Here is a 27,483-nt window from a genome sequence, read left to right as displayed (position 1 = left end):
CCTGCGTCTCTCTCCTATGGTGGCCTCCTGTGGACTCACTCTCCCAGGCCTAGTGGACGGAAAGGAGTTGGTGTTGGAATCCTCCTATACCCTCAAAGCACTTTTCAGGTTCTTCATCCACCCCCCTCTCTGTCCCTCTCCATTTGAAGCTCACTGTATTCGCCTATTTTCTTCAGTTTCATTGAAAATTGCTGTGATCTATCGGCCCCCTGGACCGGTATCAAACTTCCTTGATGACTTTTCTGCCTGGCTACCCTACTTTCTCTCCTCCTGAAATTCCAACAATCATTCTGGGTGACTTCAACATCCCTGTTAATCTTAACACTCCTGCTACTTCTAAGCTGCTGAGCCTAACCTCCTCTTTTGATCTAAAACAATGGACAAGTGCTTCCACTCACTCTGTTGGCAACTGCCTTGACCTCATCTTCTCCTACCTATGCACTCCGCACACCCTCTCCAATATTCCTTTGCCTCTATCTGATCACCACCTTATTAGTTTCAATCTCTCCTTGTCTGCCTCCTCCTTACCCTACAACTACTAAACTATTACCCGTAGAAACCTTTGCCATCTTAACCCTTCTCTTCTTTTCTCTGCTACAGATTGTCTCTACGACAAAAATCTCATCCTTGTCCTGCCCAGACTTGGCTACTTCTGTCTACAACAGTTCACTGTCATCCACCCTGGATACCTTGGCCCCCCTTACTACGCACAGAATCAGGCCCCGACCACTACAACCCTGGCAGACAGACAGTACCAGAAGCCTCAAAAAACGTAGCCGTGCTCTTGAGCGTCTGTGGCGTAAAACTAAGTCACAGCAAGACTTCAGCCAATATAAATCTGCCCTCCAAAAATACCATTCCTGCCTGCACTCTGCCAAACAGACCTACTTTATCACTCTCATTAACACCCTCTCACGCAGTCCCCGTCAACTACCTTTACCACTCTACTTCGTCCTCCATTACCCCCCACCCACTAACTTACTCACTGCCCAGGAGATTGCTTATCACTTCAAAAATAAGATTGAGATGATTCGTCTCGAGATCTCCGCTCTACAGACATCTCCCTCACCTTACACTCCCTGTCCTCCTGCGCAATCAATACTTTCCTCTTTTGGCCCAGCTACTATAGAGGAAGTCACTAAACTTTTTTCTAATGCTCACTTAACCTCCTGCCCCCTGGATCCTGTTCCTTCTCAAATACTACGGTCACCATCTGACTCAATCCTACACTCCTTAACTCATATCTTCAACCTCTCACTCTCTACTGGCATCTTCCCCAACCCCCTAAAACATGCACTAGTCACTCCCATACCAAAAAAGGCCTCAGACCCCACCAATCTTAACAACTTAAGACCCATCTCTTTACTCCCTTTTGCCTCCAAACTCCTTAAATGTTTAGTCTACAACCGACTGAGCAACCACCTCATTGAAAATAACCTTCTCAATCCTTTTCAGTCTGGATTTCGCCCACAGCACTCCACAGAAACTGCCCTCCTAAAACTCACTAACGACTTACTAACAGCCCAAACCAACGGTCATTATTCCATACTCTAAGGCTGCTTTCACACTGGGGCGGTATTCAGGCGTTACAGCGCTAAAAATAGCGCCTGTGTAGCGCCTGAAAAAAACCGGCCCCTTTCCCTCCAGTGTGAAAGCCGGAGGGCTTTCACACTGGAGCGATGCGCTGGCAGGACGGTGAAAAAAGTCCTGCTAGCCGCATCTTTGGAGCATATTTACTCACCGCTCCTATACCGCTCCTACCCATTGAAATCAATGGGACACCGCGGCAATACCGCTGGCAAAGCGCCGCTGCAGCTGCGCTTTGCGGGCGGGTTTAACCCTTTTTCGGCCGCTAGCGGGGGTTAAAACCACCCCGCTAGCGCCCGCAGACCGCCGCTAAAACGACGGTAAAGCGCCGCTAAAAATAGCGGCGCTTTACCGCCGACGCCGCTCCCGCCCCAGTGTGAAAGCAGCCTTACTCTTGGACCTTTCTGCTGCCTTTGATACAGTTGACCACCCCCTCCTCCTCAAAAAACTCAATTTGCTTGGTGTCCATGGCTGCACTCTCCGTTGGTTTGAATCTTGCGTATCTCATCGCACCTTCAGTGTCACTTACAACTCCACTTCCTCTTCTCCAACTCACCTTTCCGTTGGGTCCCCCAAGGTTCTGTCCTTGGACCTCTACTATTCTCGATCTACACGTCCTCCCTGGGTCAGCTGATAACCTCCCATGGCTTTCACTACCATTTATATGCTGATGACACCCAAATCTATCTCTGTACCCCTCAGCTCACCCCATCAATCTCCTCACGCATCGCTGATATACTAACAGACATATCAGCCTGGATGTCACACCACTTCCTCAAACTCAATCTATCTCAAACCGAGCTCTTAATAATTCCTCCCCCAGGTACCCCTTCGCCTGACTTCTCTGTCAAGATCAATGGCACATCTATCAGTCCATCCCCACATGCCAGGGTGCTAGGGGTAACCTTTGACTCCGAACTGTCCTTTCAGGCCCACATACAAGCCCTGTCCAAATCATGCCACCTTAGCCTCCGCAACATTTCCAGAATACGCCCCTTTTTAACTAATGACACCAGCAAGCTTCTAATTCACTCCCTGGTCATCTCTCGCCTCGACTACTGCAACTCCCTCCTCGTTGGATTACCTTTACACAGACTATCCCCCCTCCAGTCCATAATGAATGCCGCTGCCAGACTCATCCACCTTACCAGCCATTCAGTGTCCTCCACCTCTCTTTGCCAATCCCTGCACTGGCTTCCACTCACCCAACGAATAAAATTCAAAGTACTAACAATAATTTACAAAGCCATCCATAACTCTGCCCCCAGCTACATCACTGACCTAGTCCCAAAATACCAACCAAACCGCCCATCTCATCTCAAGACCTCCTGCTCTCTAGCTCCCTTGTCACCTCCTCCCATGCTCGCCTCCAGGATTTCTCCAGAGCTTCTCCCATCCTTTGGAACTCCCTACCCCAATCTGTCCGACTGTCCCCTAATCTATCCATCTTTAGACGATCCCTGATAACCCTTCTCTTCAAAGAAGCCTATCCTGCTTCTAACTAACACTGTTTTACTTCCTCCATCAGCTCATCCCCCACAGCTACCCTTCCTTTTTAGATTGTAAGCTCTAACGAGCAGGGCCCTCTGATTCCTCTTGTACCAAATTGTAATGTAAATGTAATGTCTGCCCTCATGTTGTAAAGCGCTGAGCAAACTGTTGGCGCTATATAAAACCTGTATAATAATAATAATAATAATTCCTTAATTATTTATGTTTATCCAATTAAAACTGTTGTTTTTTTTTGTCCTGATCATAAACAATAATTAGGAAATGGTAAAAAAAAAAAAATCACTTCACACTAACTTTAAAACTGGCATGCATTAGATGTAACTTCATATTTATGATGATTTTTTATATATATATATAACTATATATATTTTATATCTATATTTTCTTTTCTGTTTAGGTTACACGTTTTACATTGCCCATGAATTTTTTGATGCTTTGCCCATACATAAATTTCAGGTACCAATTTATTTTTAATAAAAAAAATTAAAAAGTCCTTGTGTACACAGCACATACAAATTAAACTGCATTTCAACCTTTTCACCACGTTGCATAATAAACATGTCCTGCAGCACCAGGGCCAAAAGACAAAACCTTATTTTATTATGACCCACTATATACACAAATGCCTTACACACAACACATAAACTTATAAGCATGGAACCTTTTTTTTTTATTTATTTTTTTCATTCTTTAAGCTATCATTATGTTACTTCCAACATTGGTATTATAAGGAAATACCCAAGCGTTCATGCATCAGTATTGGAGTTCTCCAATCTCAGTACAGCTGTTACTACAACACTGTTAGGCTAGCCATAAGTCCTGAGACAGTAATCAACTTATTGCAGATAAAACAATTGTGACATAAACATGTAAGCCCATACATTTAAGCACATAAGCATACATGCTAATGACTAGACACTTCTTGCACCATTTGTAGTGTAGGGGATCAGAGGGGTGAAGAGCTGGCTCAGAGGCAGTCCAGTAAAATAAAATTGGCTTTTATTCAGCAAAACAGCAAAAACAAAACATAAGACCAGAAAGACTTGTCTTATCACACGGATGTGCACACAGGTACAGCTCACGGTTCATCAGCCCACAGACTTAGAGGTAACAGTTCATGGCTCCAAATAGAGCTACAGTCTTTTTGTGGTTTAAGCTCACCTAGCAGGTACACCATACAGCAATGGACGTTTCCACACAGCGTGCTGCTGTGTCTCTCTCTCTCCTACTCAACAGCTCCACACTGACACTTTCGGCACACCTGACCATAAGCAGGTCTGAAGGGGAAGTACCTGCCTTCTTCAATTAACTCCCTCTTAACCCTGCCCCAGGCTGACCCTCTACAGTAGCTTAAAGTGTTACTAAATCCACGACCCTGCATTCAGTATATCTGGTCTCCCACAGTACACAGGACATGAAAATGCAATCATTTTAGTAAATATAAACTGCTAAATACCTTTCTCTTACGTTCACTGACTGACACAGCTCCTTTCTTATACCATCGGGTTGTTACGCCACCTTCAGGAGAGGACTAGGCAGAACATGTTAATATGTTATAACAAAACTAGAACTTTCTAGTTCCCCCCCAAGGGGCGGTCCCTTAGATAACAACCCCCCAGCCTGCTCCTGCAGCCTCGGTTTTTTCTGCCTAGTGAAGGAGAAGGACTTGGGAATCCTGTGGGCCCATCGGTCCGTGGATTTTTTTCTGCAGAAGTTTGCCTTTTGCGCAAGATTAAAGATCCTGTGATCTATCAAAAGCCGGCTGGGTGACAGGTTGGATGCCCTTATCCTTGTAGTCTCCCCAGCCTGGCCAGCGAGCATGTGCAGACCAGAGCTCCGCACTGGGTCGGCCACAAAATGTCCCCACCTCCAGGGGCGGCCGGTGGGCGTAATGCCCCGGGGCACACATATGACCGGGCTACTGATGTCTGCGTCACTGTGCTGGGCCAGAAGCCACCCCATACTGATCGGAGAGTGGGTCTGTGATGGAATGTCTCCAAGCTCTTCAGGACTGGTAAGTACAGCTCTCCCTGTCTCGGTTGGGCTGAGCTGCTGGGCATTCCCTGGGAGGTCGATTTGGGGGTCCCTCACCTCCCTATCTTCCCCCCCGGTGGGGGATGCTGCATGGGCTGCTGAGTGGTGTGTGTGCCATAGACAGGGGCTCCATGGGGGGGGCTCTCACCTGGAGTGGGGTCTGCGCTGGGTAGCTGTGCCCTGGATGTCTGTAGGTCTCTCCCCTGGGTGTCTGTTGACTGTGTCTGCTGATCGCTGTAGAGCTGTTTACCGGCATTCCCTTGCCTGTTTTTCACTGTCCCTCCTGGCATACAGTGTTCGGCGGCCATTTTTGGTGTGACAGGGAGCAGCATGCCCTGTCTCCGTTTTGCTGTAGTGCAGCGGCCATTTTTCCTGTGACTATGTCCTATATACTATGTATATACTATACTGGATGCTCGGCGGCCATTTTGTTGAAGCCTTAACACATTTTTCTTCATCGCTGTACAGTGGGGTTCAGCACAGTGCGGTTTTGTTTCATAAGCATCTGGGAGCTGACACAGGCACACCTAGCTGGACAGCGCAGAACTCGGTCAGGGTAGTGAGTCCTGCGGTAGGGGCCCCTCAGCCTGCAGCAGTTAGGAGGGTGGGACCATCACTGTCCTAAGTCCCCAACAGGTGGCAGACAGGGTAGGGGGTCAGCATGGCTTCAGAAACTGGTGTTTCTTCCCCCACAATCCAGGCAATTGCAACCGGTTCGCCTGCAGACAGTGCAGTGCCTCTGGGGGAGAGCTTTGAGTCTCATAAATGACTTCCCTTTGCAGTCTGGGGCACTGGTGTGATCTTCCAGGGATCCACAGGTTCCCTGGCATCTCACTCTCTAGTTAGCACTTTTGTTCAAGGGGTGTGACATGTAGTTCCTCCAGTGCGCCCACCGTTACCCCCGTGGGATCTGAACCTGGTATTATCGGCGCTTCAGAAACCGCCATTTGAAAAAATCTGAGATCCCTCTGCTGACTCTTTCTCAGAAAGTGGTCTTTCTAGTGGCCATTACATCGGCCGGGAGGGTTTCAGAACTGGCGGCCTTGTCTTGCAAGTCGCCCTATCTGGTTATCCACAAGGATAAGGTGGTGTTGCGTCCGCAACCTTCTTTTCTGCCGAAGGTGGTTTTGGCGTAACACATCAATGAACACATTGCGTTACCTAAGCCGTCACATCCTAAAGAGGTGGCCCTCCATTCCCTGGACGTTGTCGGGGCCCTGAGGGTGTATTTGCAGAGTGGAAGTCAAAGGGATCCCAGTAATTCTGGTTGCCCCAGATTGGCCTCAGTATCCTTGGTACACAGACCTAGTGTGCCTGGTGGCAGACGCCCCATGGCGACTGCCGTTACGAGAGGACCTTCTGTCACAAGGTCTGATTCTTCATTCTGCTTTACCATCGCTGGCTTTAACGGCATGGCTATTTAGAGCCAGGTGTTGAGGAACCGTGGTCTGTCAGACTCTGTGATCCCAATTATGTTTAGGAAATCTCTAATGAGCACTTTTGTTCTAGGGGTGCGACATGTAGTTCCTCCAGTGCACCCACCGTTACCCTAAGGGTGTATTTGTCTGCTACGGCTCCCTTTCGGAAGTCAGGCTCCTTGTTTGTTTCGGTGGCTGGTCTGAAAAAAGGCATGGCGGTCTTGTCGGCCACCATTTCCAGGTGGATCAGACAAATTGTAGTACAGGCCTACACATTTAAGGGGCAGGTGCCCCCCTTTCTGGTCACGGCCCACTCCACCAGGGCAGTTGGAACGTCTTGGGCCTTCTGACATCAAGCGTCTGTTGCTCAAGTGTGTAAAGCGGCGACTTGGTCATCTGTTCACACCTTTACAAAATTTTACAAGGTAGATGTCGGTGCATCGCTTGATGCCTGTTTTGGTCGCAAAGTTTTGCAGGCGGCCATGTAATTTGCAATTGCAATTTTTTGTGAAAAACAGTTACTTTTAAATAAATGAACTGTTGCATTTGTTACCGCAAGTTTTTAGGCGGTTTGTAAGATAGTTACTCCCAGATTGAGGAGCACTTTTTTATGTGGGTATAAGTTCTATGCTGTTCCCACACTGTTTTTGTGGGTGAAGTTTTATACTGTTTCCCACATGCCATTGTGGGTGAAGTTTTTATGCGGTTTCCCACCCCTCGTTTTGGCACTGCTTGGGGACATCCCAATGGTAAAAGAAAGGAGCTGAGTCAGTCGGTTACCGTAAGAGAAAATAGGATTTTTTGTACTCCTATTTTTTTTTTTACGTTATACTGCTTGTTGAGGTACTGAGGCTGCAGGAGCAGGCTGGGGGGTTGTTACCTAAGGGACCGCCCCTTGGGCGGAACTAGAAAGTTCTAGTTTTATTATAACATATTAACATGTTCTGCCTAGTCCTCTCCTGAAGGTGGCGTAACAACCCGATGGTATAAGAAAAGAGCTGTGTCAGTCGGTGAACTACAGAGAAAAGGATTTTACGGTGAGTACAAAAAATTCTATTTTTCTCATCAGCAGTATATATCAGACTTGTGCCTTTTATTAGTGCCTAGTTAAAGCTTGTAGGAGGAGTTTTTATACTGCGCTGGCTGTCTTATCAGGATGCGGGACCCCTAACCCTCTGTCTGGACAGTGGCGATTGGCCCAGTGCTGAACACATGCACTATCCTAAGAAAAGAAAAACCCTCTAGCAATACACACTAAACTGAGCATGTGCAGGCTGACTCCATGAACTGTCTTATCCGAACAGGGGATCTGTGCATACAGAAACAAATAGCCTTTTAACACAATGCAGAGGATTAACCCCTTAACTTCCACATAAGTATAACCAGCATGATTTACTGCATATACAGGCTGATTTTACTGTTGTGGGTTTAGTAACACTTTAAAGGAGCCATAGAGCGTAATTTTGAGCATCCACATTGGTCAACTGACTTTTTACCTGATTCAGTTGACTCAGGAGTGTTTGCAAAAAATGGTGGCAGCCAGAAGCAGACATATTATTTGTGCAGATCATGAAACGGCATAAAAGCCCTCTGCGGCATATGGGGCAATTCATATGAGGTGTTGGGCAGACAGGTGCTGAGACCTTAGCTTTTCGGCTTACCTTGACGTGGGCACGTCTTCTTGGGTAAGTGAGAAGTGGGGGGAGGCATTGTAAAAGATTCCAAAACCATAATATCTGTATGGTGTCGGGCAAGGAGTCCATTCCTGCTGGTCCAGCACATGACATGCATAATGCTTTTACAGTTTAATCTTTGCGTCTTTTATCTGTAAGCAAATGAGATGTGAGCCCAGCTGCATATCATGGACTTTGGGAGGGTGAACTGCATTGCAAAAGCTGCTCTTCCACTGCATCTGTCTGCTTATTGATACTCAATGTGTTTGTACCGAAGTATTAAAAGAATAAGATGGCCTAAATTTGAACAGGGGCCCTTTGTAGGGTATGTCCACCACTGGTGGTAGCCCTTGTGCATGCAATTCCCAATCAATTTGTTATCAGCTGTCTCATATTTATGATAACAATAGACATGCATTGTGGACTTTTTCAGCAGACTAATATGGCGTACTAAGTCAGACGGACTATCCGCCGTACTTTTGAAATGAACGGACTCGCCCACACACGCGGAGGAAAGTCTGCTCATTTTGAGCGCGTCTCCAAGTAACCGGGGCCAGCGAAGGAGGCGTCGCTGGCCCCTTTGCCTGGTATGGACTTAAAGGGGAACCCCTACGCCGAAAAATCAGCCTGGGGGTCCCCCCTTGGGTTACATTAGACCTTTATCCGAGCACGCTACCCAGCCGGCCAGGAAAGGGGGTGGGGACGAGCGAGTGCCCACCCCTCCTGAGCCGTACCAGGCCACGTGCCCTCAACATGGGGGTTGCCTTGGGGAAGGGGGGGACCCCCCCACCCCAAAGCACCTTGTCCCCATGTTGATGAGGACAAGGGCCTCTTCCCGACAACCCTGGCCGTTGGCTATCGGGGTCTGCAGGCAGGGGGCTTATCGGAATCTGGGAGCCCCCTTTAATAAGGGGGCCCCCGGATACCGGCCCCCCCACCCCTATGTGAATGAGTATGGGGTACAATGTACCCCTACCCATTCACCTGTGGGAAAAAAGTAAAAATAAAACACAACACACAAGGGTTAACATAGTTTATTGCACAGCTCCGGGGGAATTCCGTCTTTGGGGTCTTCTCGCCGGACTCTTCCGCTATCTTCTGCTAGCTCTTTTGCTAACGGAGGAGCCCGGCTTTCTTCTTCGCCGCCGCCGCCGCCCTCTTCTTCCGACTCCTTCGCTGGCCCCGGCTACCTGGAGACGCGCTCAAAATGAGCGGACTTTTCTCCAGGCGGGAAAAGCCCGTTCATTTCAAAAGTATGGCGGACTGGCACACACACGGCCGGATTGTCCGCTGAAATGCAAGCCCGGCGGTAAGATTGGAGTGCAAAACTACTTTCTAAGTCCGCCGTACTTTTGGGTAAAAAAAAGTCCGCCGGAGGCTACACAGTTTGCCGGACTTTTCCACCGGATTGTTTGATCGTATGTACGGGCATTAGTAAACAAGCTTCCTAGCAGTCCTGATGGCAGGCAAAATAAGTAAGTATTTACGTAATAGAAAAGCCGCCCATACATCTGTTGAAAATGCAACCAAAATTGAATTTCTCTTATATTCACCGACCGACACAGCTCCTCTCTGTAACAAAATGGGTTGTCAGCCCTATCACTGGAGATACTAGGCAAAGTTGTAACACAACACTTCAGAACTTTCAGTTCAGCCCAGGGGGCAGTCCCTAGGCTACAAACCCCACAGCCTGCCCTAGCAGACTCAGGTTTTTCTTGCCTAATGAGGAGATAAGACCTAGGAACACTACGGGCCCATAGGTCAGTTTTTTTTTTATGCAGAAGCTCGGCTTTTTGCGCAAGACGAATGATCCTGCCATTTCCAGGTGGATCAGACAGATTGTAGTACAAGCCTACGCCTTGAAAGGGCAGGTGCCCCCCTTTTCTGGTAACGGCCCACTCCACAAGGGCAATCAGGACGTTTTGGGCCTTCCGACACCAAACGTCGGTCGCTCAGGTGTGTAAGGCGGCGACCTGGTCGTCTGTCCATACTTTTACCAAGTTCTACAAGGTAGACTCCAGTGCATCGGCTGATGCCTGTTTTGGCCGCAAAGTTTTGCAGGCGGCCGTGTAGTTGCAATTGGATATGCAAGCTTTGTTTTTCCTGGTTTTTCAATAAAAATGCAGTACTGTTGTGTTTATGCACTGTTGCATTACTTCCGCAATGTTGGGGTCTTGGGGATCACTCATGTTGAGGATGCCCAGTTATATGGTGGTGTTTTTCCACACACTGCTGTTTTTTGGGTGGTCTTGACGTGCTTGACGCAAATCACGTGACATTTGGGCGTTTCCTTTGCCGGCCGGCTTTTCTTAACGCTGATTTGACCTTTATGTTTGTGAGTATGTTCTTTATTATGGAATAAAAGATTTTGGTTTAAGGTTTTACGCTATGGGAGTCTTTGCTTGCCTTTTATGAATGGTCCAACCACGTGAAAACGAGGTGATGTCCCTGTGTGATGACCCCTAAGATTTCTGATATCAAATGCCTTTCTGATTCTGGGATTTGGTAAGCGCGCATTTTTACCATTTATCAGCACGGTGTTGGTGAAGGAAATTCTCTCTCTTGCACCCGCATAGGATTTCTCGAGAAGAAACACTTATGATTATTGGACTGTTATGCCCACGATTACATCTTGATGAAGAACTGTTTTCTTGTATATAATTTTTGAGCACTCTATTCATAATATTTCTGATTGTTCACAAAAATTCTGTGCACTTTACCACTGTATGCTCATTACTACGTCTTTATGAGGAACTGTTGCTTATATATAATTTTTGAGCACTTTATATATATATATTTTTTTGTACACTTGATTATTGTATGAGTTATAGAGTATATTTTTATTATTCACTTAGTTGGGTTTTTGTATTATAATTTTTGACTAGTTATAGTGTGTACATATTATTCTGTTATAAGTTTTTAGATTTTTTTAGATTTTTGTAATTGTGAGCGCGGTTGAAATTCCTGACTTATATGCTTTATAGGTGTGTATCACATCCTATCAATCGCAGCCTTTAGATATTTAGACTGATTGTTGAGAGATTTCTTTAGCGCAGTATTTTTTTCCCAAATTTTTGCACAGTTTTTTGATACATTTACTGCTGTTTTTTTTGTGGGTTTAGTTTCACTAGTTCCCACTTGCCATGGTGGATGAAGTTTTTATGCTGTTTTTCACACCCTTCGTTTGGCACTGCTCGGGGACATCCCATTTTGTTACAGAGAGGAGCTGTCGGTTGGTGAATATAAGAGGAAATAGGATTTTTTTGTACTCACCGTAAAATCCTTTTCTCTGTAATTGACCGACACCGCACCCGCCCCTCCTTTTTCTCTTTACGTTATACTGCTTGTTGACGTACTGAGTCTGCTAGGGCAGGCTGTGGGGGTTGTAGCCTAGGGACTGCCCCCTGGGCGGAACTGAAAGTTCTGAAGTGTTGTGTTACAACTTTGCCTAGTATTTCTAGTGATAGGGCTGACAACCCATTTTGTTAGAGAGGAGCTGAGTCGGTCTGTGAATTACAGAGAAAAGGATTTTACGGAGAGTACAAAAAATCCTATTTTATACACCATCTTCCTTTTGCACCAGTATAATGTACACAACAGACTGCATAGCTCAAATTCTCATGAAAATATTAGATTATACAGTCGTATTCACAAAGAGTAATTTTAATGTACATGTCAACAACATATTTTATATTTGATCCAATAGTAAATCCTGAACATATTTTTCTAAACAATTTCATCCTTACAGAAAGTCCAAGATGAATGGAGAGAAATATTGATTGATGTTGATCCCGAGATTCCACAAAAATTAAGATTTGTTCTTGGTTCTAGCTGTTCTCCTATTGCAAAAACCTTTGTTCAGGTATTTATTTTTAGCTTTTATAGAAATCTATTCTTCTGGAGAATCCTAAAGCATTCAATTTAAACCCAAAAACCAAAAAATATATATTGCAGCTTACCTGTCCTTTTGATGTAGTGGCTGCCTTCCTTCTCTTTTTTAAGTTTAGGAAATTTTTCAGCATTTACAGAAAATGCCTAGTCACAAGCTATCTGATATTATCACGTACAATGCAGGATCAGCAGTTCTGCGTTGTATGTGAGGATGTTGAGGGCGTGCCCACCTCCCAGGAGCTGACAATCACAAAGGAGGGCACCATCTGCCCACTGAAGAAGAAATAAGATAAGTATTTCTTCATATTCCCTACCCCTAATCTAAGCTAACAACTAAGCTTGAGCAAGAGGGACAACTAAATAGTTTCAATGGTGACTGGAAATTGGTATTGAAGCTAATTTGTAATGAAGACAACAATATGAAGCTACAATAACTGTTGGCTTCTAGGCACCATAAAGTTCCAGACTTGTTACTTGTTTCAATAACTATCCTGATAGTGCTGCTGTGAACCCCAAAATATTCTGTATCCTGAAGCATGAGGAAAGCAGAGGTTTGTGTCCAACAGGGTGCAGCCTGGCATCTTATAATGCAATCGTTACTATAGGTTAATACTTTTGTTTTCACTATAGGTGTATTTTTAAATAGATCTGTTTGAATGTACGCATACATATACTTGTTACATTGTACAGATTCACTTCAAATAAACTGAAGCAAAAACTTTAAGTGGATGTAAACTCACATATACCCAGTGAAGTGAACAGCCTCAGATGATACACAGAGATTAAACAAATCTCCCTACATAAATTTTACATGTATATATGCTGTCTAAAGCTGAAAGTGCACGTGTTAGAGATTTTTTTTTTCTTCCTGTTCAGCACTGGGTGTGGATTCTTGGCATATACTGTGTGACAGCTGATTTCAGGAAAGGCAGGAAGGAATGAGCAGAGCTGTGCCATGAATAGACCAGCTCTCTGCAAATCTATTTATGGCACCCACCCAGACACAAATTTCAGGCTGGTTTTATCTTGGTTTTCAGAGAACTTGTCAGAAGTTATCATGCTGATAACAGAAGAATGGAGCAGCAGAAAGACATGGGACTTATGGCTGTGGAGAGAGATAAGAAAACACTACAGATATGTCCTTTGGTCAAATTTCATGAATCAGGTTTACATCCACTTTAAACCTTCACATTTCAGTTTTTCATGGGTGGGGGCAGTTTAAACCTCTGGGTGCTTTCATTATATCCTAGTATGGACAGAGGGGATGTAGAAGCAACATACTGCTACAGTATAAAAATGTTACCAGTGCTGCTGTTTAACCACTTCAGCCCCAGAAGATATTCCTGCTCAATGACCGGGCCATTTTTTGCAATGCGGCACTGCGTCGCTTTAACTGACAATTGCGCAGTCCTGCGACGTACCCAAACAAAATTGACATCCTTTTTTTCCCCACAAATGCAGCTTTCTTTTGGTGGTATTTGATCGCCTCTGCGTTTTTTCTTTTTTGCGCTATAAATAAAAAAAAGCTACATTTTAGAAAAAAAATGTTTTACTTTTTGCTATAATAAATATCCCCAAAAATGTTTTTAACCACTACAATACAGGGCACTTTCGCCCCCTTCCTTCCCAGCCCAATTTTCAGCTTTCATCGCTCTAGCGCTTTCAGTGACAATTGCGCGGTCATCCTACACTGTACCCAAATGAAATTTTTATCATTTTGTTCGCACAAATAGAGCTTTATTTTGGTGGTATTTATTTATTTATTTTTATTTTTTGCGATTTAAGCGCAAAAAAGCGGAAATTGGGAATAAAAACAATATTTTCTTTTTTCTATTTTAAAAGAAATCCAATAAAATCAAATTTTGGCATAAATTTAAGCCAAAATGTATTCTGCTACATGTTTTTGGTAAAAAAAATTCCGTTAAGTGTATAATAATTGGTTTGTGTGATCACGGACATATGTACGCAAATGATCATGTACATATGTGTGCAGGTGATCACGTATATACGTGTGCAGATAATCATTGGAACATGTGATTTTAGTGGGACATATGTGGGGGACATGTTTTTATTATTTGGGGACATGTATGTTTTGGGGACATGTATGTTTTGGGGACATATGTGGGGACTGTGTTTATACTGTGTGGTGTGTTGTGTATTACATTAGACTGGTGATCAGTGAGTAAAAAGCTGTAAAAAACAGCTCATACTCACTGATCATCAGCCGGCTGCAGCGATCTGCTCTCCTCTCCTCAGCGATGACTTCTGTGTGAGGAGAGGAGGAGCCGATTGCCTAGCAACCGGCTGTTTGTTTACATCACATGACGGCCGTGATTGGACACGGCCGTCATGTGATCAGGAGGGCCAATCGGAGAGCCCTCCTGCCGATCTGAGATGCGCCGTGTCCGGGTGACACGGGCGCATCGGGATCGCGCCGCTACGCGGGCACGCGCGCGCGTGATCCCGCTCCTTCTGATGGACGTTCCTGAACGTCCTACCAGAAGTAGACGGCTCCCACCCGGCCGTATATGTGCATTGGCCGGGTGGGAAGTGGTGAAACAAATTTCTTCATCAGTTTGGGCCAATATGTATTCTACATATTTCTGGTAAAAAAAATTGCAATAAGCGTATATTGATTGGTTTGCCCAAAAGTTATAGTGTCTACAAAATAGGGGATATATTTATGGCATTTTTATTATATACCGTATTTATTTGCGTATAACACGCACACAAAGTTTAAGAGGGAATTTTAAGGAAAATAACATTTTAGGAGGGAATTTTAAGGAAAAAACCTTACATGTAAATGCCCATCGATGCAGCCTTATCAGTGTCCATCTGCAGCCTTGCCCAGTGTCTTTGCAGCCTTGTGTCTTTGCAGCCCTGAATCATTGCAGCCTTGCCCAGGCAGGCTGATTATTTAAAATTCTCCACTGAGGGGAGAGAATCAGCGCCGCCGACATACACAAAGCCAAGTGTACTCTGCTAGGCTCGGATCCTCTCGCAGTCCCACCCCTATGATGGACATTAGACAGGTCCAATGGTGGGACTGGACATGACTGTGAGAGGAGCCAAGCCTAGCCGAGCACACTCTGCTATGTGTATGTCGGCTGCGCTTGCTCCACTCACAGTCAGCGGAGTGGGGATCGGCGTATAACAAGCACCCATGATTTCCCCCTGATTTTAAGGGGTAGAAAGTGTGTGTTATGCTGATAAATACAGTATATATATATATATATATATATATATATATATATATATATATATATATATTGTACAGGAAGCCAAGGTTGGGTCCTGGGCGGGTGCTATGTAGCGCCTATATTTGGGATGTGCTCCCTTTAAGGGAATCATGGTAGGCCTCAGGGGGTCACCCAAAATGGGTGACAAATTCCGGGGATAGTTTCGGGAGAAGACTGTCTCGCGGTCCTCTCTATATTTTAAGAGAGATAGTTGGGACCCGGAATTTGTGAGGCTCTGAAGTGACATTTGGGTGGGAAAGAGCCTCCCTCCCTGACCACAGGGATTTGGCCCACAGGTGGTTAACGGCCTCCAGGAAGACAGACAGCCTATAAGACAGCAAGTAGTAGAGAGGTGGTGGTGAGAAGGAGATGAACACCTGTCTGGGGAGCTGTCTGGCTGTGTTGTTGTCTTTGCTGTTTTGGAGGCTGCAAAAAAGATCTCTGCAAGGACTCTAAAGAAACTTTTTGGTGAAGACCTGTCTACAGAACTGTAGGTGATTTTCTTTTCATATTATTTGTGCTGAAGATAAGTGGACTTTAATTTACGTGTTTTATATGCTGAAGAAAAGCTTTATTTTTGATTTAATTATAAATAAATATATTTTTGGTTTCACCTTATACCGGTTTATGCACTTAATCCCGCGGAGCTAGTATCCCCAAATTTTACTATATATATATTTTTTTTTTTTATAGAGAGAGAGAGAGATTTTTACTAGTTATGGCAGTGATCTGCGATTTTTAGCAGTATTGTGATATTGCAGCGGACAGATTGGACACTTTTGACAGCTTTTTGGGACCATTGTATTTATACAGTGATCAGTGCTATAAAAATGCACTTTTTGTGTAAATTTTACTGGCAGGGATGGGTTTAACACTAGGGGGCGATTAAGGGGTTAAATGTGTTCCCTTGTGAGTGTTTCTCACTGGTGGGATGGGACTGACTAGGGGAGGAGACCTATCGCTGTTTGTAATTACTACAAACAGCAGATCTGTCTCTTCTCTCCTGTCAGAGGATTTGTGTGTTTACACACACAAATCCCCGTTCTGGGTCTCGTGTCCACGATCACGGGTGGCCGGTGGCAATCACGCCCGCCGGTTACACCAATCGGTCCCCCGCCGTGCAGCGGCCTTACACACCTCCTATGACGCCCATGCGGTGATCCGCGGGAACGTATATCGGAGTGAGCTGGTCGGCAAGTGGTTAAGAGGCCAAAGTATCCAGGAGATGTTTTCATTTACGCTCACATTGAAGTTTAAATAAGCTACCGTAGTGACCTTTTACAGTTCTGGAACAAATTGGATGTTAGCCTGAACACAGGACTCAGGAACTTTGCATTTTTCAATGAGAGAGGCAGTAATATTTGTTCTTCAAACCTGGCAAGGACCTGAATCTGTGTCCTCTTACAGGCCATCTCGCTACTTAATGTGGATGACAAAATTCTGGCGAAGGTCTTGGCCTTGCACCTCAACAAAGTTATTACTGCTCTGGTGCATCCGCATCTAACTGGGTTCATGCCGGGGGGAAGAACAGATGTCGACATCCGCAGACTATTCACACATATGACTAGAGCAGATGAACACCGCCCAGGGTTAGTGGTCTATTTGAACAATGAAAAGGAATTTGATTCAGTAGAGTGGACCTACTTCTGGTATGTCCGACAAAAATTCAGCTTTGGTCCCATCTTTATTGCATGTATTTGAATGTTATTTTCTGCCCTAGACTATGCATGAATAATTCACTGTCTTGACCCTTTTTCTCTTGGTAGGGGGACTAGACAGAGTTGTCCCTTCCCCCTCGACCTATTTGCACTGGCTATGGAATCACTGGCTGCCATAATCGAAGCACTTGATTCGGTTAGAGGTGTCACTGTAATAGAGGAAGAAATAGTGCTGTATGCTGATGCGGCCCTCTGAATTTTGGACGTATTTGGCTCCTTCTCTGGGATTAAAATAAATTGTGGAAAGTCACTTCTTTCCGCTTCATCCAGCACACTGTAAACCACCATTGGGTACCCCGCTTAGTTGGGTGGAGAAATTTAAGTACTTCGGTATTCTGATTAGTGGGGAACTGAATTCATACTATGCCCTGAATCTAGACCCCCTGCTGCATTGGTTTTTCCAACAATGTACCACATGGCGTTCTCTCCCACATACACTGGTAGGCAGGGTCAATCTAATCAAGATGGTATGTCTCCCAAATTTTTTGTATTTTTTGGTAATACCCTTACTGAGCTCCTTTTTTTTCTTCTTCATGGACCCAAAGACTGGCCCTTTCTACACTACAGCTACCTCCTTGGCATGGGCAGATTATCTTTTCCTAACTTCCATCTATATTATTGGGCAGCAGTGTTGGTTACTATCCGGCGGTGGTTTTCTCAGCCTAAGGATAACCCTGCTGTGACCATGGAGGCCACCATTGTGGGATCCTATTTGACCCTTAGCCATCTAGCCATCGACTCCGAGCCCCCAAAGCTCACCCTGATATGATATTCCTGATGTGCACTACTGTTCAGGCTTGGCACAGGGCTAGGGCTAAATATCATAATCCAGAGTGCTTCTCCCCCTATATCCCCCTATGGGGCAATCCTTCTTTTCCACACATGTGTACAATCCTGGACCCTGGTGTTTGAGCCTCCCGGGGAATAGTGGGCCTCAAACGTGGTGGTGGAGGGTCGTTTGCAAACATTTCCCGAGCTTAAGTACATTACAGTTTGTACGATTAGGTTTGAAATCAGGGTGTGCAAATCCCCAGCAATTAATAGAAATGTGGCCTACGCATTTCTCGGATAGTGCCGCTTCGTCAGGGCCTTGAAGATAGCACAATATGGCATTGTCTGAATTCTACAGATGAAGCCTCAATTCGTACTGTATAGATTATATAATTAGTGATGGACGAACTTCCGACGGGACGTTTCGCGAGGCCCCATTGACTTCAATGGGAGGCAAACTTTTCAAACCTACAGGTCAAATTTGCAGCCACAAAATAATTACTAGCTGTGCAAACATAGTCCCACCACATGGCCAATGACATAACACATGTATGAGGTGAATCTGGGATCGACAACTACAAGCATTCTTTTTTTATATGTGAAATTGTTGTGACAATTCACGACTGTGGAGCGCATGAAGGCAATGGAGGAGAGGGAAGGTCAGGGTAGGCAAAGAAGAGGGTGCAGGAGATGATCACCAGCAGCATGACGTACAGCAATGACACCTGCACCGTGATAGAGTGATCTGACACCAGCACCGTGATAGAGACCACTGACATCAGCAGCGTGACATAAAGCACTCACACCAACACCGTGATATACAGCACTGACATCAGCAGCGTGACATACAGCAATGACACCTGCACCATGATAGAGTGATCTGACACCAGCACCGTGATAAAGAGCAGTGACATCAGCAGCGTGATATACAGCACTGACACCAGCACCGTGATATACAGCACTGACACCAGCACCGTGATATACAGCACTGACACCAGCACCGTGATATACAGCACTGACACCAGCACCGTGATATACAGCACTGACACCAGCACCGTGATATACAGCACTGACACCAGCACCGTGATATACAGCACTGACACCAGCACCGTGACAGAGTGATCTGACACCTGCACCGTGATAGTGATCTGACACCAGCACCATGATAGAGAGCACTGACATCAGCAGCGTGACATAAAGCACTCACCAGCACCGTGATATACAGCACTGACACCAGCACCGTGATATACAGCACTGACACCAGCACCGTGATATACAGCACTGACACCAGCACCGTGATATACAGCACTGACACCAGCACCGTGCTATACAGCACTGACACCAGCACCGTGCTATACAGCACTGACACCAGCACCGTGATATACAGCACTGACACCAGCACCGTGATATACAGCACTGACACCAGCACCGTGATATACAGCATTGACACCAGCACAGTGATATACAGCACTGACATCAGCAGCGTGATATACAGCACTGACACCAGCACCATGATATACAGCACTGACACCAGCACCGTGATATACAGCACTGACACCTGCACCGTAAGCAGCCCCAGGAGGAAGTGAGCATAGCACAGGGATGGTGGGAGCCCCTCATAATATGCACAGCAGAGGTAAAACCCCAGGAGGAAGTCAGCACAGCACAGGGATGGTGGGAGCCCCTCGTAATAAGCAGCCCCAGGAGGATGTCAGCATAGCACAGGGATGGTGGGAGCCCCTCATAATAAGCATAACACAGGGATGGTGGGAGCCCCTCATAATATGGACAGCAGAGGTACAGCCCCAGGAGGAAGTCAGCACAGGGATGGTGGGAGCCCCTCATAATAAGCAGCCCCAGGAGGAAGTCAGCATAGCACAGGGATGGTGGGAGCCCCTCATAATGAGCATTGCACAGGGATGGTGGGAGCCCCTCATAATAAGCAGCCCCAGGAGGAAGTCAGCACAGCACAGGGATGGTGGGAGCCCCTCATAATATGCACAGCAGAGGTACAGCCCCAGGAGGAAGTCAGCACAGCACAGTGATGGTGAACTTTACAAACCTACAGGTCATATTTGCAGCCACAAAATAATTACTAGCTGTGCACACATAGTCCCACCACTTGGCCAATGACATAACACATGTATGAGGTGAATCTGGGATCGACAACTACAAGCATTCTTTTTTTATATGTGAAATTCTGACAATTCAGAACTCTTGAGACAATGGAGGCGAGGGAAGGTCAGGGTAGGCAAAGAAGAGGGTGCAGGCGATGATCACCAGCACCGTGATATACAGCACTGACACCTGCACCGTGATAGAGTGCACTGACACCAGCACCAAGATAGAGAGCACTAACAGCAGCACTGATACCAGCAACTTGCTGCTGGGCCCCAAAAATATGACACCGCTCAACCTCTTCAAACAGGAGGGTATGGGCATATAGTACGGTGTGCTTTTTAGGTTGTGATTAGCAGACTGTACCTCACGCAACCCTATATACTGTAGTACACTATACCTTACCAGTCCTTATAAGGACCTTTGTGGAACTAGTAGGTTGTGATTAGCAGACTGTACCTCAGTCCCTATACTGATAAAGGACTGCTGCAGAATTGGGCAGCAGTCAGCAGTAGTGCACCTCAACCCTATATATTGTGGACCTATACCAGTCCTTAAGGATTAGCAGACTGTACCTCACTCAACCCTATGTACTGTAGTACCCTATACCTTACCAGTCCTTATAAGGACCTTTGTGGAACTAGTAGGTTGTGAATAATTAGCAGTTGCTGTACCTCAGTCCCTATACTGATAAAGGACTACTGCAGCAGAAGGGCAGCAGTCAGCAGTAGTGCTCCTCTACCCTATGTATTGCGGACCTATACCAGTCCTTACGGAATAGCAGACTGTACCTCACTCAACCCTATGTACTGTAGTACCCTATACCTTACCAGTCCTTATAAGGACCTTTTGTGGAACAAGTAGGTTGTGGATGATTAGCAGACTGTACCTCAGTCCCTATACTGAAAAAAGGACTACTGCAGCAGAAGGGCAGCAGTCAAGTATAATATTCTTTCTATATTTGGAAGAAAGAATATTATACGTGTACAAGCCTATTACCATACCAGTCCTGAAAAGAACCTTTGTGGACCTAATAGTAACAGCTACTGATTAAACTGACTGTACCTCACACACAGCTTCCTGCCTGTCCCTATCTAAACTGACAAAATAGAGGCTGCTGGAACAATAACTTGAATAGCACTTTTGTGGACCTAATAGTAACAGCTAATGATTAAACTGACTGTCCCTGCAGCACACAGCGTCCTGTCCCTCTCTCTACACTGACAAAAGCCAGGCTGTGCCTCAAACCTATATCCTGAACCACACCTAACACCTATACCAGAACTTTTGTGGACCAAATAGCTAGCGATTTGGGTCACTGCAGTCTCTCCCTGCTCCACACAGCAACCTCTCCCTATAGTGACAGAAGAAAGAATGTAAAATGGCCGCCGGATCGGGTCTATTTATAAGTTAGGGGGAATGTCCAAGTGTCCATGTGCTGCAATGTCTCAATTGGCTGTCCTGTACCCCATGATGGATGTGTCATCATAGGTCAAAGTTCTTTTACACAGTAAACACGGAAGTCTGTCGGGCGAACTGGGCCAATAGTCCGCCGATCGGGCAGACCGCGAACAGCCGAAATTCGCCACGAAACGACCGCCGGGCGAACCGTTCGGCCATCCCTATATATAATTACATAACAAATGAATACACAATCTATATAGACATTAATGCATACATCTTTACATAAGTATATATTAATACTATGTCATCATAAATATTTATTGAACAAACAAATACAGTTACAGTTTCAACTCATTGGGATATATAGCGATGCTTTTCACAAGGGAGCTAGAACAAAGGGAGTCAATTGCATGCTGTTAATTATCTGGATATATGATGCTAAAATATAGGATTATGTAAAAATATATATATTTATATAGAGATCATAAAGTTTCATGAAGGTGTATCTCTCACACACCCAGAAAACTGTAATCGGAGGATACTGGCTCGGCGGGACAATGTGAGGCCTGGGAGCCTGTGGGAAAACTTCACCCCACCTTAACCGGGAGGAATGGGTGGGTCCCTATGCATGCAGATGGAAAAGTATGATAAGCCTTGGTCAAATGGTGGCCTCAAAAGGATAGAGATAGCCAAAGTAACAAACAGAAGAAAAAGAAGAAACAGAATAAATATCAAGGGGATTAGTAAGGAAAGAAGAGGAAAAGAGAAGGGAAAGGATGAAAAGTGAGAGAAAAGTATGAACGGGACAGGAAAGGAAATGCCAAGAAGGCTACACAAGAATGAAAGAATAGAAAAGTAGAAAGGAGAGCAGAGGTGAATGAAGGAGGGGAAAGGGCAAGTAAAAAAAAGAAATAATAATAATGAAAAAAGGGCAAAAAGATATAGATGGATGAGAGGGAATAAAAGTGGGAAAAGAAAGGTAAACGATGGGGGGAGGAAAAGAGGGCTGCAAAGGGAAGGTAAAGGGGCGGGGGAAGGTTATGGAAAATTGAAAGGGGCAAGGTATGAGAGTGCTAAAAACATAGAAAGGAAAACAAAGGAGATTGCACTATGGATAAAATCAGTATATCAGTGGTATGAACTGCCTCTACTTAGTTTTTCCACCCCAATGGGTGGGAATAAATGTGAGGGAAGGGAAGGGTAGATCTGGCGCTATACCTTTTTAAATATTTATTAACCAGATAAATATAGTGAAAAAACCACAAGTGAAAACAGGGATGGTGGATTTGTCAGCTAATGGTGAGACACCAAAAAATACTTGGTGAAACTAAACATATTAAGCGTGTACAGCCTTCTATATATACGCTGTGAAATCAATAAAATAAAAATAAATAAATATTGCACCTAAAGTGCTACTCTGTGTGCCTAGGTCACTATAAATATCATACAGAAAGTGCTTAAATTAATATTTGATTTTTTTTTTTTTTTTTTATCAAATTAGTCAACGTTTTCCTGGGTAACTCAGGGATTGGGGAGAGGGAGCCTCTCCAAATTTTAGGGAATTCAACTTTTATTTCCCCCCCCCCCCCCCTTTTTTTTCCTCTTCCTCTCTTCCTTTTTTCTTTCTCTCCTTTATAATTCTATATGGCAGCAATTTTCTCCTCTCCAGCATCACTGAAACTCTGTACCTATAATGTTAAAGGCCTCAATAATAAATCAAAAAGAGGCCAGATTCTATACAATTTACACAAAGCTAAGGTAGATATTATACTTCTTCAAGAGACCCACTTTCGAAGTGGCAATATCCCAGTGTGTCCACGTAAAGATTATTCGCAATGGTTCCATAGCACTATGTCAAATTCAAAAGCGAGAGGGGTTTCTATTGCTTTCCATAAACATTTACCATTACAGAATTTGGATTATAAGGCTGATTTAAATGGAAGATATTTGTTTCTTAAAATCATATTGTGGGATAAAATCTTCACCATTGCGAACTTATATATTCCAAATCATGATCAAACTATGACAATCGAGCGTTATCTTAGTCTTTTAGCGGACTTTGCAGAAGGAACTGTTTTGGTGGGAGGAGATTTTAATCTAGCCTTGGATCCTATATTAGATACCTCAGCTCAACGATCGAATATTCCATACTCTCGTTTGAGAGCACTCAAGAATAAACTTTCTCATATCGTCTTCCAGGACAGCCTTTGAGATATAGGGCTCCTCCCTCCGGGACAGGAAACACGTCAAGCCAATTAAATAAAAGGTGTGGTCCTCCAGGCCCTCCTCAGTTTTTGTGTTTCCTGCCGGACGGGAAGGAGCACGTCTGGAACTGGTAAGGGGAGCTCCTTCTCAGGGGTTTTGCCTGGGGAGAGCGCCTTGATGGACCTGGCCCTTAGCACCCCTCGGTCCGAACGAAGGGAGGAGAGGGTAGCTTTCAGTCCCCGCTGCCATTTAAACGTTCGGAGAGAACGGGACCCCGATACGCGGCAATCTCCCCCTCGGAGTGCTAACCGCTCGTACCTGTCGGTCGGAGGCGGCGGGAGACGTTCGCTCTACCGACCGGCGTTCGGGTACTGTGAGCGGTGCGTTCGTAAGGAACGCACGGCGTCGGGGCGGAGTTTTTGCGCTCTGGCGTACGGAAGTGGGAGAGACGCACTTCCGCCGGATTCGCGTCATCAGGGGGCGCCGCAGGACCCGTTCCAGTCCTTTGGGCGCGGCGGTGTGACTACAGGGTTGCCTGGAGCAGTGTGAAGGCTCAGAGAGACTGAGTGATACACAGGAACCATGGAGAGTGCGGTTGTGCAGGTGGACTCTGGTTCAACAGGCTCCAGTACCTCTCAGGTAAGCTTGGTGAGGGCAGACCAGGACTTACACTGGGGGGTGGGGGGTCACTCTGACCCGTAGTACCTTCCCGGGGTGGAGAACCTGCTGGTGAAGGGGGGCACTTCCTAAACAGACCCTAGAAGCACAGTGGTGTGGTCAGGGGTGGTATTTTAATGGGACCCTGTTTTTCTTTGTTTTTAGGTTAAACAGGACAGAGCCCAGATACCTTTACCCAGAAGGAAATGTGCCGTGTGTGGGGCTAAGTTAGGCACCGGTTGGGAGAAGCCGCTTTGCCCAGATTGTGTCAGTAGCCTGGTAAAAGAGGACTCGGTGGCAGCTTGTCACAATGTTTTAACATCCGTAAAGGATGAGATTGCATCCACCTTCCAATCTTTTAAAAACATGATGGATAGGATGCAGGGTCCTTCTGTCTCTTTACCCAGAGCCGTGAGTATGCCTTCCTTATCCGAACCAAGTCAGGAGGAGGAGGTGGATAGGGAGAGGTTATCCAGGTCATTAGCCTCCTCTAGGACAGAGTCTACTTCAGAATCTGAGGGGGAGGAAGAGGCCATTAGATCAGCCAGATACAAGCTGTCTTTGGATGATGTGGGTGACCTCCTCAAGGCTATATATGACACCTTGGAGATCAGAGAAGAACAGGTCCAGCTTTCAAAACACGACATGATGTATCAAGGGTCGAGTGTAATGAAAGACAGGGTATTCCCCGTCCATAAGTCGCTAGTGGAGGCGATTCTGCTGGAGTGGGAACAACCGGAAAAAAGGCCATTTTTTTCAGGTAGCCTTAGAAGGAGGTTCCCTTTTGAATCGGATGCGGTGCATCCCTGGAACAAGGTTCCCAAATTAGACGCTCCCTTGGCTAAGGTCTCTAAGAAGACAGATTTGGCCTTTGATGATATGGGTTCACTCAGGGACCCTATGGATAAGAGGGGAGATCTGCTGCTCAAGAGAGCCTGGGATGCCTCTTCCATTGGGCTTAAACCGGCCCTAGCAGCTACCTGTGTGGCCAGAAACTTGGAGTGTTGGCTTACACAGTTACAATCACATATTTCTGCAGGTACTTCTAGGCAACAGCTGTTGAAGTCCTTTCCGCTATTGTTTAAGGCTGTGGGCTTTTTAGCGGATGCCTCTGCAGAATCAGTCAAACTGGCTGCTAGATCAGCAGCACTAGTGAACGCTGCCAGAAGGGCCGTTTGGCTTAAAACCTGGTCAGGAGACACAGCTTCAAAACTAAAGTTGTGTGGATTACCCTTTTCAGGGGACCATTTGTTTGGGCCCGGCCTGCAAGAGGCGTTAGAGCGCACGCAGGATAGGAAGAAAGCTTTCCCAGAAAGGAAAAAGAGACCTGAAGGGAAACGCCTTTTTCGAAGCCCCAGGCAGCAAAACCTGCAGGAAAGGGAGGTTCGCCCCAAAAAGCATTGGACGGGTCACAAGGGAAGAGGCAGAGGAGGTATCTTATTCAATCCTCCTCAACCCTCCCCTAAAACCCAGTGACTCCTGCGTCCCGGTGGGAGGAAGACTGGGGAAGTTCCTCCCACAGTGGGAAGCTTCAACCGAAAGTCCGTTCATTCGAGATCTTGTAAGGAACGGCTACAGGTTGGAGTTTGGTTCAGTTCCCCTCCCAAACTTTCAAGTAACAAGGTTACCAAGGGACCAAGAGAAAGCAGAGGCTTTGGCTCTTCTTCTGGGGGATCTGGTGGACCAAGAAGTAATGGTGCAGGTACCTCAGGAGGAGCGAGGCTTGGGGGTTTACTCCCACGTATTCGTGGTAAAGAAACCTTCGGGGAAGTTCAGGTTAATACTGAATCTCCGTCCCCTGAACAGATTTATAAAATACAAGCGGTTCCGGATGGAGTCAATCTTCTCGGTAACCAAATTCCTGTTTCAGGGCTGTCACATGGCCACAGTGGATCTCAGGGATGCATATTTGCATATCCCGATTCATCCGGAATCTCAGAGATTTCTCAGGTTGGCGGTGAGGTTGAACACCGGTGTGTTACACCTCCAGTTTCGAGCTCTCCCCTTCGGGCTTTCAGCCTCACCAAGAGTCTTTACAAAAGTTCTGGCAGAGGCACTGGCCCCATTAAGGCTCAAGGCTATAACAGTGATCCCATATCTGGACGATCTACTGTTCATAGCCCAGTCGGCCCAACAGCTGCAGAGGGACATACAGGAGGCTTTGGGGTTTCTGCGCTCACTGGGGTGGCTGATAAACCAGGAAAAATCCCAGCTGACCCCCTCACAGGAGGTCCTGTATTTAGGATACAGGATTTCTTCAGTGGAAATGAGGGTATTTCTTCCGGAGGAGAAGATCGGCAAGCTAGAGCAGGCGGTAGCCCAGCTTCAATCTGGTCGGGAAGCCCAGATCAGGGAGATGATGAGAGTCCTAGGGTTGATGACATCATGCTTTCCAGCGGTGGCCTGGGCAAGACATCATCAACGTCCTTTACAAAGACTCATGCTCCGTTATTGGGATGGCAGGCAGGAGAGCCTGGATCAGGTTATGCCCCTATCCTCGGCAGTCAGGAGGTCTCTTTGGTGGTGGCGGGCCCAGGTCAACCTAGACAGGGGTCTTCCCTGGTCCCCACAAGCTACGGTGGTGGTCACGACCGATGCCAGTGCGCTGGGTTGGGGTGCCCACCTAGAGGGAACCTTAGCCCAGGGTTCCTGGTCGAACCTAGAGACAGGTCGTTCCTCAAACCAGAAGGAACTTCTGGCAGTCTGGAAAGCTATAGAAACCTTCCAGTCCCGGTTACATGGCAGGGATCTGCAAGTTCGCTCAGACAATGTGACAGCAGTAGCCTACCTGAACAAGCAAGGGGGAACCAGAAGCCCTGCACTACAGGTAATTGCGGACAAAATCTTCGGCTGGGCAGAGAAGAATTTGTCCTCAATATCAGCCATTCACCTAAAGGGAACCCAGAATTTCCTGGCCGACTTTCTCAGTCGCCAGAAGATAGGTCAGGACGAGTGGGCCCTCAACAAGGAAGTGTTCGAGGAGATCGTGTCATGCTGGGGAAGGCCAGAAATAGACCTATTTGCAACAGAAGGCAACAGGAAGGTGACACAATTTTTTTCGGTTCACCCACAGGATCGGGCCAGGGGGATAGACGCCCTTGCCAATCCATGGCTGTTTGGCCTGTGTTACGCCTTTCCTCCCGTAAGGATGGTGGCGGAGGTTCTGCAGAAGTTCCGTTCGGAAACTACGGACCTCATTTTAGTAGCTCCTTTTTGGCCAAGGAGACCCTGGTTTGCCAGCATAAAGAGATTGGCC

General features: G+C 46.1%; 1 protein-coding gene across 5 annotated transcripts in view; it reads left to right on the top strand.

Moving 5' to 3' along the window:
• The window catches only part of NDUFAF7 (NADH:ubiquinone oxidoreductase complex assembly factor 7), a 483,664-nt gene that overhangs the window by 322,091 nt on the left and 134,090 nt on the right, over window positions 1-27,483 (top strand). For all 5 annotated transcript variants that reach the window (XM_077486562.1, XM_077486563.1, XM_077486560.1 and 2 more), the window contains 2 exons: window positions 3,497-3,555; window positions 11,973-12,086. In XM_077486562.1, coding sequence (XP_077342688.1) covers window positions 3,497-3,555; window positions 11,973-12,086 — 173 coding nt within the window. The remainder of the gene's footprint in view (window positions 1-3,496; window positions 3,556-11,972; window positions 12,087-27,483) is intronic.

This window comes from Lithobates pipiens, unplaced genomic scaffold, assembly GCF_037356315.1.
Source record: "Lithobates pipiens isolate NorthernLeopardFrog02 unplaced genomic scaffold, aLitPip1_a1.2 Scaffold_18, whole genome shotgun sequence".
Classification (NCBI taxonomy): domain Eukaryota; kingdom Metazoa; phylum Chordata; class Amphibia; order Anura; family Ranidae; genus Lithobates; species Lithobates pipiens.
The sequence above is the reverse complement of the archived record's forward strand: the minus strand, read 5'-3'. Positions and strand labels throughout refer to the sequence as shown.